Source organism: Macrobrachium rosenbergii, chromosome 20 (genome assembly GCF_040412425.1).
Source record: "Macrobrachium rosenbergii isolate ZJJX-2024 chromosome 20, ASM4041242v1, whole genome shotgun sequence".
In the NCBI taxonomy this organism is placed as follows: domain Eukaryota; kingdom Metazoa; phylum Arthropoda; class Malacostraca; order Decapoda; family Palaemonidae; genus Macrobrachium; species Macrobrachium rosenbergii.
Window position 1 is genome coordinate 5,960,168 of NC_089760.1, and position 12,321 is coordinate 5,972,488.

At 36.0% G+C, this 12,321-nt stretch overlaps 1 protein-coding gene across 1 annotated transcript in view; it reads left to right on the top strand.

Annotated features, from left to right (window-relative positions):
* Positions 1-10,721, top strand: part of Vps13D (vacuolar protein sorting 13D) — a 232,858-nt gene extending 222,137 nt beyond the window's left edge. The window contains 3 exon segments of the mRNA XM_067121872.1: positions 2,031-2,162; positions 2,408-2,585; positions 7,502-10,721. Coding sequence (XP_066977973.1) covers positions 2,031-2,162; positions 2,408-2,585; positions 7,502-7,591 — 400 coding nt within the window. The 3' untranslated portion in view covers positions 7,592-10,721.
* Positions 10,722-12,321: the final 1,600 nt, after the last annotated feature.

Below are 12,321 nucleotides of genomic sequence, written 5' to 3' on the forward strand. Positions count from 1 at the left end.
ATTGCCAGCAGTACGACACTTATGGATCTTCACGAGAGGATTTCCTTATGTATCTACTGCTGCCCAAACCTAGTGTGCACCCATGTAATGCCAAATAGCACTGCCCCCATAGAGAGATGTAGGAGTTGACCAACATAGTATACAAATTTAAATGCACCAAAGGGACATGTCAAGCCCTCAGCATTTACTACATATGTTGCACCACTACTCCTGTACTCTGGCCAGGCGGTTGCAAGCTCACCGTAACCAAGGGGCAATATTTCAACACTATGTAGACGACCACAACTGCAAAACAACACTAGAAGAATTATTAGAAACCATAGAGATCATTCATAAAGAAGCCTGCTTCCAAAGATTTAACAGAAGCTGTGAGTCTAAGTCAACAACGGCCTGAGTTAAATATACAGGGGAACATAGACTTCATCCCCTTCTTCAGGGAAACCACAGGATATCCGTGGGAATCCGAAGGGAGACGATACAGAATGCCCCGGGACAGAACTACCAACAATGGAGCAAATCAAGACTATCGGCCAGAGGCGGGAATCACACCCTTGCCCATGCCCATTTATGCAAGCTGCGGCATAGGATGCGTCGTACGGAGCACCAGGAATGTCCATGCTGCCGCCCAGACTGCCAGAGAGAGAGTGAGGCCCACTGACCAATAGAAATTCAGCACCCCAAAGATGTCATGTTTAAAGTTCTAACGTCCACATGCAGTAATATAAACCTTTTATGTCAATTTGTAATCCAGCCATAATGACACTGTTGAGAGGTGGGGAGATGGTCTGTCGACTAGACAAGGAAAGAGTAAATGGAAAGAATCTCACATATTTTTTCCTTATTCCTGAGAAGCTTACCAGAAGAGAAAAAGAAGTACAGCATAGGCTGATTCAAAGTCTTGATAAGAAGACAGTATCTGTGACCAGTGTCATTGACTGCAGTAGAAATTGAATAGTTGAAAGTTATTTGTTATGGTCTTCTTTAGGTCTTCTAGGAATGTCAGAGAAATAGACAAGGATGGTTCTTCCCGATAAACTTGAAAATTTAAGTCTCTAATCTGAACAAATATAGTTTTCCAGCTTCAGGTGCTCTTATTTCATAGGTGGCATCCCTCCAGCTTTTGCCATCTTTAGAGGTCCAAGTTTTTTTGGCTCCTTTCTCTCATTTCACTGACTTGTGATAGAATTTTCTTTAGCATTTAAACCAGTACAGGTAGTCCCCAGGTTACTGCAGGGGTTCTGTTCCAGTGGCCTGCCATAAGTTGTAAATTGCCATAACCTGGAACATTATAAGAAAAATTTATAAAAATGAGAGAGAGAGAGAGAGAGAGAGAGAGAGAGAGAGAGAGAGAGAGAGAGAGAGAGAGAGAGAGAGAGAGAGATTTATGTAAACCTGGGGAAAGGAACAGGTTTGTAAGCTTTGTCCTGGTAATAAACCAGTTTTCTCCTCTTCTTATAGGAGGGACCTCCGTATAATGAACCCTCCCATAGGATATCCGTATAGTGGACCCTCCAGGTGGCTACAGCTCCTTAAATCGGTTTTCTCACCTCGTTGTAGCATCAGCGAATTACACCGCTTACAGTGGCATAATCCTAGTTACAGAGCCCAATTTTTTTATGAATATATTTGAAAAAGCACCCTAAGTACGGCTTCAACGTAGGCCAAAACAGCTGTAACCCGGGGACTGCCTGTTCTTTCATAGGCTTTCCAGTCATCAGCAACTTAGTTTCTAATGTGTGGAAAAGCCAGTCTTTGGGACCAACTACAACAGCTTTTGCTTGTAAATGAGAATCCTATATTTGCCCTATGGAGAATGTTACATCTTAGGCATTTCTTATACGCAGCTTTTACAGATACCAGCTTCTAAGTAATGTATCCCTACAACAACTAATTTAGTTATGGATAAGTTTTCAGTCTGGCTGGCAGATTAAGTCACAGATTAGATAGTTTGTATGTAGTGAGCATTAGAATTTCTTCATATGCTTTAGATATTTGGAAACGTTCTGTATAAAAAACTTTCTCTTCTACAGATTTCTTGGTTATGACGTCCTTCGTGAGGGTGAAGAAAATCTAAAAGTCCTGATATCTAGTGATCAAGTAAGAGTTTTTAGTCAAAGTGAACCATCACTTCCACCAGTGCCTGTACTAACAGTTTACTACAGGTAAAATATAATATTTATTGAAGTTTGCAATGTTTTTCTTTCATAACTTGGTATTAGAAGCTTAATAAAGTCTTATTTATAACCTTTTGTGATCTCTTAAAGTAACAGCGGTATACTGCAAAATTAATGAAGTTGCCTATAAAATATGTTTTCCAAACTAGGGTTTTGACTTTGGTTTTTCAAACTGGTAAAAATGACATTACTGTATAGCAATCTAGATTTTTATGCATTTAAAATGATTTCAGAGATCTATACCAGTGCCGCCCACTTGTACTAGAAGTTGAGGGTTCACTCGATCGTAAGCATTACATTGAACTGACACTGAAGGGAGAAAGATCAGAAATTCAGGGCATGGCAAGATCCTCGGAACTAGCTTACAAAAGGCCAAAAGTACGATGTGATACACAAGAAATAGCTTGGCGGGTAAGTACAAGACTTGAAAAATTTCATGTTTATACTTGGAATTGATTATATTATTATTATTATTATATTCAAAATTATAAGAATTCTTCACGCAACAATCCTAAAAGGCCTTTAATTTATAAAGTAAGTTTCCATTATCATCTCATATGTTTTTATATATCAGGTTTTTTGTTTATGAGATTAGATTCTAATATCTTGTGCAGTTATTGCCCAAATTGCCAATACTGTAGTGCCATTTTGGCTGATTTTCTGAGCCTTCTTACTGTCAATCACCCCTGATACTTACATGTCTGCTTACTTTCTGTACAATTGCACATCTCCCATTCTTATTAGATAAACAAACCATCCCATTGTGATTTCCAGGATCTGGAAATTACATTTCTTCTCAAAAACGTGATTTTGTTTTATAATTTGAACACTGAATTTAGTTTAGTTACTTATGCTCAAAATCTCATCCATTTTCGAGAAATCCTTCAATTATCTGGATTACCATTATCTGGAACTCGACATTATCCGACATACCCAGACCAGGGACAAAGGCTTCAGAGAAACATGTATATATAAATTTTAAAAGATTTTATAAAACCACTCTCTGATGGCTGGTAATGTTTCACGGCCTCAGGAAAACGGTAACACTGCTTACACTCAAACACTGAGAGAGGGTTATGGGGGTGGGGGAGACCTCGAGAAGCTTCCAAGGTGGGAGGGTGGAAGGCTGGACACCATGGGAGAGGAGGGGCAGTAAGGCTTTATAGAGAAGGGGTTGTTTTGGAAGGTGGGTGGAGCTGGAGAGCTGTTTCCTTGGCTGTGAAGGGGTGGGGATGCAGTGTTGGATGGATGAAGAGGGCTAGGTAGATGCCTGACTGTATTAAGGTGCAAGGAGATTAGTATTATGGTAGTAATGCATTGCATTTTTGCTTGAACTTTTGAAGTTCCAATTGCAAGACATCCTCTGGGAGGCTGTTCCACAGTCCAACCGTGTTAGGAATAAAGGACCTCTGGAACTGAAGTTCGAGAGTAAGGCACATGTACTGCATATTGGTGCTGCTGTTCAGCAAATCTGGTTGCTCTCGGCAAGTAAAGGGGATCAGAGATCAATTGTGAATGTGAAAGATCTCTGTTTGAAATACAACTTATGAAAAAGTGACAAAATAGACCATCCATCGATGATCTAAGTCATAGTTGCTACTATTAGGAAACAGAAACCTACCGCCACAAACCAGAGATAAATCTCAGGCAGAAGCAGACATCCACACCAGAGAACAGTATTCTAGTAACGGAAGCACAAATGACCCAAAACAGGTTGCATTGATTTTATCACTGCTATAAATATATGAGGCCTTACAAATAATACCTAACTTTTGTGTGGCATTTGCTGAAGCTTTCATTAGATGTTTCTCAAGAGTTAGATGTGAGTCAAAAGTTACACCTATAATAGTTAAAGCTTCAGACTCATTCAGCAAAGCTCCATCCACCTGAAGAGGAGGATGGGGTTGGAAATCTGAATGAGATCTGCTAATCAATAGTGTTTTCGTTTTACCGGAGTTCAGCCTCATACCCCACCGGCTACACCATTCACTGATCCAGTCCATGTCTTGATTGAGGCTGAGGGCAGCTTCATCTCTTATAAATGGAGACTTTACTACACCCACAAGTGTTGCATCATCAGCATACTGGACAATCTTGTTTTCCAGGCTGACAACCATATCAACTCTTTCACTCCTATGTCACGTATGCATTTCCCTTGCCTCATCTGGGTTTATTTACTTGCCCCAACAATTATATTTTTAATGGTGATTAAACAGTTTTTGAAAGGTGATCTTAACTTCTTGGTTTTTCACTTTTTTTGTATTAATTTTCTTTTTCCTTTCATCTCAGTACTGTACTTTTACAGTTAGTATGTGAGAAAATTATATCTAAAATATAAATGGTGTCAAATATTACAAAAAGTTAAATGTATCATAAGTGTGCTAATATCAGTGCTGAAGGAACACCATAGCATGGTAGTAAGTTGTACATAGCTTATATGTTTCTGTTGATTCTACTTATACTTCCAAACAATTTTAGTTATCATAACTATTGGGGTGGTTATCTGTAAAATAAATTAGTAGAATTTGGGTACTATGGAGTAAGACATTAGACCTTAAACATTTATTATTTTAGTATAGTATATGCAATAGTAGTTTTGGTTAGAGTTTAGGAAAAATTAGAGAAATGTTACTTAATTGTGTAGAAGTTGCAAAATGTTTATAATCTTTTTATTGAAGTTAGTGTAAAAGAAAAACTTAGTGCTTAACACTAATTTTTTATAGCATAGTGCATGGGCTTGTTCTTTGTTGGGACTTTTGACATTGGGAATCTCTATGGATCGTTTTTGTAGTTCTCAAGGAGTTACCCCAAGGTGTAACCAGCATTTCATTTAGCCCATGGTGACTAGACTAGTATCAAAGAAATATCATTTAGCCTGGTCTTGTAGCTGGGTGTTTATTGTTTTTATTGTAAAGAAAACACTATGACACATGATAGAGTATAATGGACTCCAAGATAAGAGGGCATTTTCCCTAGACTTGTCTTCAGCTTTTAGCCTGGTCTTGTAGCTGGACCCAAAACACTTTGACACATGATAAGTCAAAAACTGTAAGAAGTGACATTTGTGCATGCGCCTCTGCCATCTTGTTTATGACTAGGGCAGGCAGAAGACTAGCCTCCATTACCCTCTTCTAGACAAATTAGTGTGCACGATGATTCAGTGCTCCTCACAAAATCACTTAGATTCCAAATTTTTTCATCAGCGAGAATCATGGAAACATCTGACCTTGAAAGTTAAGTGCTTATTTTTAAGCTCCAGTTAAAAATTGTTAGTTTAAACTGTGGAACAAGCATTTATTTTGTGTATGGAAGCTGGAAACCGGACTTTTAATATGAAACCGGACTTTTAAATATTAAAACTACTCACCCAACTAGGTACCTAGTGCAAAAATTGCAGACATCATCTATCCGGCAGTACCAGTCCGTATGGAAGATATGGTTAGATTATATCCATACTGAGAGCCCAGTCGAGATTTCTATAGAAATACGTTTAAATTTTCTCATATACCTTTTAAAGACAAATGCCTTGTGGTTACAACAATCATGGCATACAAGGCAGCATTAACAGAACCCTTGCTTTATGGGTTCGGGATTGACTCCAGCAAAGAAGTTGCTACTTCCCTTCTGCGGTCTTTTGCTCTACAAAGACCCACTCCCGAGAGACTTCCAATTACTTGGTCCCTGAACAAGGTACTTAGACTTTTATCTACCCCTCAATTCAGCGGACCCAATACAACCGCAACTCACATGCTATAAAAGGTGATCTTCCTGATGCATTAGTATCAGGAACCTGTATTAGTGAACTGGGCTCTCTTAGACGGGTACGATACATCACACAAACTGCTGATAATTGATTATTATTGTCCCCTGGCCCATCATTCCTGGCCAAGAATGAGGATCCTTTAAGAAGGAAATTTCCTATTCTTATAAGAAAACTGAATTTAGCAGACAAAACATTATACCCAGTTCAAGCACTTAAGGTTTACTAGAGGTCACAGATAAACATCCCAGAAGGTCCGATTTTTCTACACCCTAGCACAAATAAACCACTCTCTGTACAAGGGCTAAGAATAATTTTAGTGTCTTTCATTAAAAAGGCAAACCCACACTCCTTTGCTAGGTCATATGATATTAGGAAAGTACAGTAAGTACATCGTTGGCCTTCTTAAAAAATTTGTCTTTCGAAGAAGCCTCCAAAAGTATAGGGTAGGGATCAGAGACAGTATTCTTAAAACATTACTGCCGAACAAATTCCTCTACACTGCATACCAGTAGGTGGTATGGTTAGTCCTGACCCAGGCTCTACAGCAGAAAACCAGGGGTCTTCCTAACGGGTGAGTATGCTGACTATCGGTGGAAAGGTGTGACAAGACTGCAACCACGCCCAGCATACTTTGGTAAGTCATAACAGAAATTCACCCTTAAAATGCAAGTTCTTGTTTAGTTTCTCATTTCTTGTTACAAAACCCCAAAAGGTTTTTTAGAATAAGGAATGGGGCTTGAAACTTGTGGCTTGACCCTGGACCAGAAATGTTTTTTGTTTTATCTTTGGGTTTTTGGGATTGAAATTTTGAGAGTTTAAGCCTTGCGTCACTTAGGAAAACCTATTTTTGGTAGTCGCTGTTGAGTTCTCAAAACCCTCCCACTTCCTTGACGAAAAGGCATGGGATTTGGGCAAGGGGTCATCCTACAATGACCAGCAGAGAGTAATGGAGGTTGGTCTTTTGTTTACCCTGGTCCTAAACAAGATGGCAGACACGCATGCGCAGTGGTCACTTCTTACAGCTTTTGACATAGGAAAAACTGGGTTCAGCCTCGCTGAAGATAAGGGAAAATGCCCTCTTATCTTTGAGTCCATTATACTCTATCACGTCATAGTGTTTTCATTATGACACAATACCCAGCTACAAGACCAGGCTAAAAGATATTTCTTTGATACTAGTATAGTCACCATGGAGTGCTGGCAGGCCAATGGGCGGTAACTCCTTGAGGACTCGAAAGTGACTACCAAACATAGGTTTTTCCTACGTGAAAACCTGTTTTTGTTACAGTATCAAATGCCACTACACTGAACAGCATAAATTGGAAGCTAATGGAGCAGTGTCTAGATATTATTTTTTTTTTCAATTCAGCACTTGATGGAAAAGTGCTGGATTAACAGCTTTAATAAAGAGTGGGACTTTTGGACAGAATTGCTGTACCAGCAAGGATTTGTTGTGTGCTAAGTTTTCAATGCAGTTTTTTGTAGGCCATCAATGTCTCATTATGTAATGAAATTTTTAATTGATGTTTGAAATAATGCTACTATTATAATATCTGACTCTCAGGTAGCACAGCAGATCAATTATGCTCGAAATCTGCATGAAGAGCTGCGCCAGACACTCCTGAGTGAAGAGGAGGAGACTGTTGATGACTGAGGTCCTCGTTTGTTACCTCATCATTAAAAGAGAGGGATACAAGTTATACTGTGATGTCTTAAGGTTCTATTTTCGTGATTTACAATGTGCAAGAAGGTTTTTGATTTATAGTAACATGTATTTTGTAAAAAAAATCTTCTATTGTTCGTTGCATTTGCTATTGCCCAATTCTTCTTTGTATATATGAGATTGTTTTATATTAGGAAGTAGTAAGCATTTGTTTTACTTATATAGTCATCTCATCAGTTATTAATTTACGTTCATATAGTTGACATAACTCATCTTTTTTCTGTTTTTGCTAAGTGAATTAAATTGAAAAAAGTTGTATGTTGATATTGAACATATCATAATGTATTATTTTTAATTTTTGGTGTATTGTTTTAGTTGCAATTGTCAAGATTTTTTACAACACAATTGTGATGAGGATTATATGTGTCTTCTGCTAACTGTTATAGAAAAAATATTTTTCTAAGAGTATTTGAGCTGAGGATTGTTGACTTGTAAATATTGTATTTGAAAGTCATTTTATATTTACCTGTAACTCTTAATTTCACATATTGATAACAACATGACCTCAATTACAGTCCCATGTTCTCTAAATGTCAATTTTCCATTTTTTTTGTTTAAGGTTTGTTAATACATGGAACTGTTTGTGGGGCACTGTATTTGTTTAATATTTCAGTCTCATTTATTCTTAGAGTTTCTGGTATACTAGATTTTCCTCACATCTCTTCCATTTCTTGGATCATAAATTAATCAGTTCGTTCTGGTTTTTGCTTCAGATATTCCTTTCTAATTATTCTTCATTTTATCCAGCTACTCATTGCCTTTATATACTCTTATTTTTTATTCATGATATTTACGTATATTTACATGTATTTATCCATGCTACAGGAAAAAGAAAGATATTTTAAGTATGTAAAATGAAACACACCAAAGAATGTAAAGTATGACAGGCATTTGTACAGAAGCTACAGATTCATTTACTTTAACTCTATGGAAAGTGTAAATTAAAGCCTGAGAAACTGTAGAATGACAAGTTCCCAATTTTCAGATTGACTTGACCGGTAGACTTTCTGTGACTGTGTATTATATAGTTAGACTTGAATTACAGTGGTCAGAATTTATGGGTAACTATGGTAGGAAAAGATGAAGTTTTCCTGAGTATTCTGTTGTGTGAAAAGTAAAATTATGCCATTTTTTTTCCTTATATAATTGATTGATTGTTTTGAAGAGGTCAGTTTGTATGTAGGAAAGAAATGTTCAAAACAGATCACCTCACCTCGTATGATTACCATACAAGGTGGAGGACAGGGAAGGATTAGGCTTGCCATTTTTGGTAAAGCAAGAGGCAGCAAACCGTAACAAAATGGATTCTGAAATAATGTTGGAAATGCACTATTAATGATTATGGAAGAAGATTAAAAGAAAAATATTTTATTGTAGTAATATGAATTGAACCTAGAGGGAAGATAGTAAATTATTTATTACATAAGAGTTTTGTATTAAATTTTCTGAAATTATTTTTATTCTTGAAATAGAATGAAATATTCTCATAGGAAGCATTTGCCTTTTACAGTAATACAGTATTTACAGTCTCTTAGACTTTGGTCTGTTGTTTCTTTGACAATGTATATTTTTCAGAAAAATGTAATAGAAGTTGATACATAGCATAATCATAAGAATTTAGGGAAAGTCTTCAGTACTGAACTTACAAGAATAAAAGGAATGATCTGGGATCATATACTATTTAAATTAAATTTTATGTGTGGAAAACAGATATTCCATTCTTATTTTAATTAACAGCTGATAAGGGAGTAATTGTCTGAATGTACTATTGAAAAATGGGGATAAAGAAGGCAGAAATATTTGTGGAAAAATATAATCATCTGCAAAATAAGGAAAAGAGGTTAAGTGTTGCTTGTAACATTGTAACTCAAAAAGACCATATAAAGCAGAGGAAATAAAGTAAAAAAAATTTTGTGAAGAACAAAAACAAGCTGTACCTTAGAAGCTTGGTGAACAAGGTTTTTGAGTACCCATATAGTAGCACCACATCTTATCAGATGCAATGGGGATCTAGCTCTGATGAATAACCTAGTCTCTTAAGTAACAAAACCCTAATTATAGCATGTACTTTGAAATATTTTTAGATATCTTACAGCTAACATTAACACCACATAGCTCCTAACCTAAAATGTCAGTAATTTACACTTAACACTCAGATATATAAAAAAATGTTACATCTAAAACTTCAGCATAGCAAGACATAATCATAATAATGTAGTTTATAAGTACAGAAGTCTATGAAGTCAATGTGTTACTGCTTTTGAAATGTGGGATGATTGGCCTGTAACAAGATCTCATACTGCAGACTTTGCTTGAGGTGTCAGGATTTTTCTTATCTGAAGTTATCTAGTAAAAAATATTAAATATGAATTTAAAGAATCCACGAATATGAGAAATAAGAGCTTTTTGGTGTAGTGAAGTAATAGAATTCAAATGCTTTTCAATCACTCAGGCAAAAAAATGTTTTCTTCTGAGAATAAGAATGAATATTTTGGATATACTGATATTTCATTGGAGTGGGAAAGAGACTTCTAAAGCACAGTTCCAGAATTATTAGGAAATTTCTTAAGATACTGAAGAGGAGTGTTTTCCCCTTAAGGTTTTAGAGCTTTTGAATTTTTTGCTGAATTTGGTCATTCTTCTGTGTTTAGGAGTAACTCAAGACTATTAATTGCCTAGGAGTCTTTTGTACCTGCTGTATTTTTTCTCTTCTTATGCTTTAAAGGCTGACTTAGAAACTTCATGGTTGCTTGTAAAACATAGAGAGGTTGGTATGGAGAGCACAACTACTCACAATTAGAAATAAAGTAAGCGATATTGTCAACCAAAGACTAGGAGTATTATATGTCTCTTAACTAGTTGTAAACCCTATGGCAGGTTGCATGAGATGGTAGGTGGAGGAACTGAGTATATGAATTATGATAAACTGCATTGTGAGAAGAATGATAGTTTTGTAGACTCCCTAGAAAGGACAGGTATCCTATGAGTCTTGAGACCATTATGAGGTAAAAAAAAAATGCCATGTAAATCAAAAAGTTAGGAAAGTAAAAACAATGAAAAATAAGTGGGGATGACTTTAGTCTTCTAAAAGGCCCAAGAGAACATATTCCCCCTCCCCCGAGATCAGAAAGTCCTCTGGAATCCCACAGAAAATTTGACACTCCAGCATGTACGTGACAGTCATAATGCAAGACACATTAAACAGCATGCAGGGAATGCAAATACAGTTGTATAATGTAAAGTAACAGTAAAAATAGCAAAATAAAAGTACATGGTCACAATTTATTAAAAGTTGAAATCTGATGTGAATATAGAAAGCTCACACCATTTATATGTTGTATGACCAAAAATGCTCCCGCTGTAATTCAAGTGACCACACAACTTGTTGGAATAATGCAACACCAAAATAAATCATATGTTGTCAAAACTGACATGCCATATAAATTCAAGAACAAGTAAATTAAATAAAATTCTTAGCAGACTCGGAAGGCATATCTCCAGTGCTCAGAAATTGACACCTGGTGCTGTATGCTATGTATGAATACTTTCAGTTACAGATCATGCAATTTTGTCAATTACATTTTGTAAAACCATCAACTGCAACAGTATGAATTCCATATTTTAAATATTGTAAGAACTTAATTTGGCACCTTCGTAATTTAATATGACTTCAGACTTTGTTATTAGTCAGTGATCTCCAACAGTTTTCATAAAGATAGAAGTTTATAGTTGTATACTGTATATATATTAAGTCACTTAGTGATGTTATCAATTATCTTTATTAACAGATTTCCAGATTTCCCTATTAGAAACTAAAGCATTACTACAAAATCTTCTTGAAGTCAAAATGGTAAAACAAAATAGCAATTATCATTAATATATATTTTAGCATTTTTGAGCAAAAAATAACCGACCAAATGACACCAGATATCACATGACTTAAAATGATTCCCACCTCAAGCCTGATGTTAGCAGTAATGTATCTCATACAAGTGCTTCATGTTCAGTTCACGTATGACTTCACTTTTTGGTAATTTTCCATCGTGTTCAATTTCAATTTGTATCCTTATCTCTTGGAAATACATTAGCCCTTCATCTGTCAGTTCTTAGTAAACTTCCACAAGCATACCCTTGTTGGCCAACATCACTGTTGCGGTATTTACTATTGTTAGTTTGAAGCTTTTGAAATTGTTCACTGCTTTAGGACACACTTATCTCCAAACACCATTTCTCAATTAGACAGTTAACCCATTGAGAGAACTTCAAAGGTTTCTGATTGCTAAGTTTTTAAAGTAATCTAACCAGATCTCGTGCACACATGTTTGGAAGTTTCCCGCTTTTTCAATGACTGTTCCAATTAAATGCATTAAATTTTGTCTAAGTGTTATTGTGGCAATTTGGTGGTAATAAAACAATGCAAATGTTACTGCCATACTCATTAATGCCATGTGGTTTAGCAGCAAAATTATTAACAATTTTTATATTTTGAAATAAAAGAGAATAATTCTGGGCAATTTTTTCAGTCAAGTATGTTGTGATTATGTTTAAAAACTTTCTTATGAGAATAACCATCATTTGTTCAGATTTTCTTCAGTACTGTGAAATTTCTGGTAAATTCAGTATGAGCTGAAGTAACATTAAGAAATTGCCTTCACTTCAGA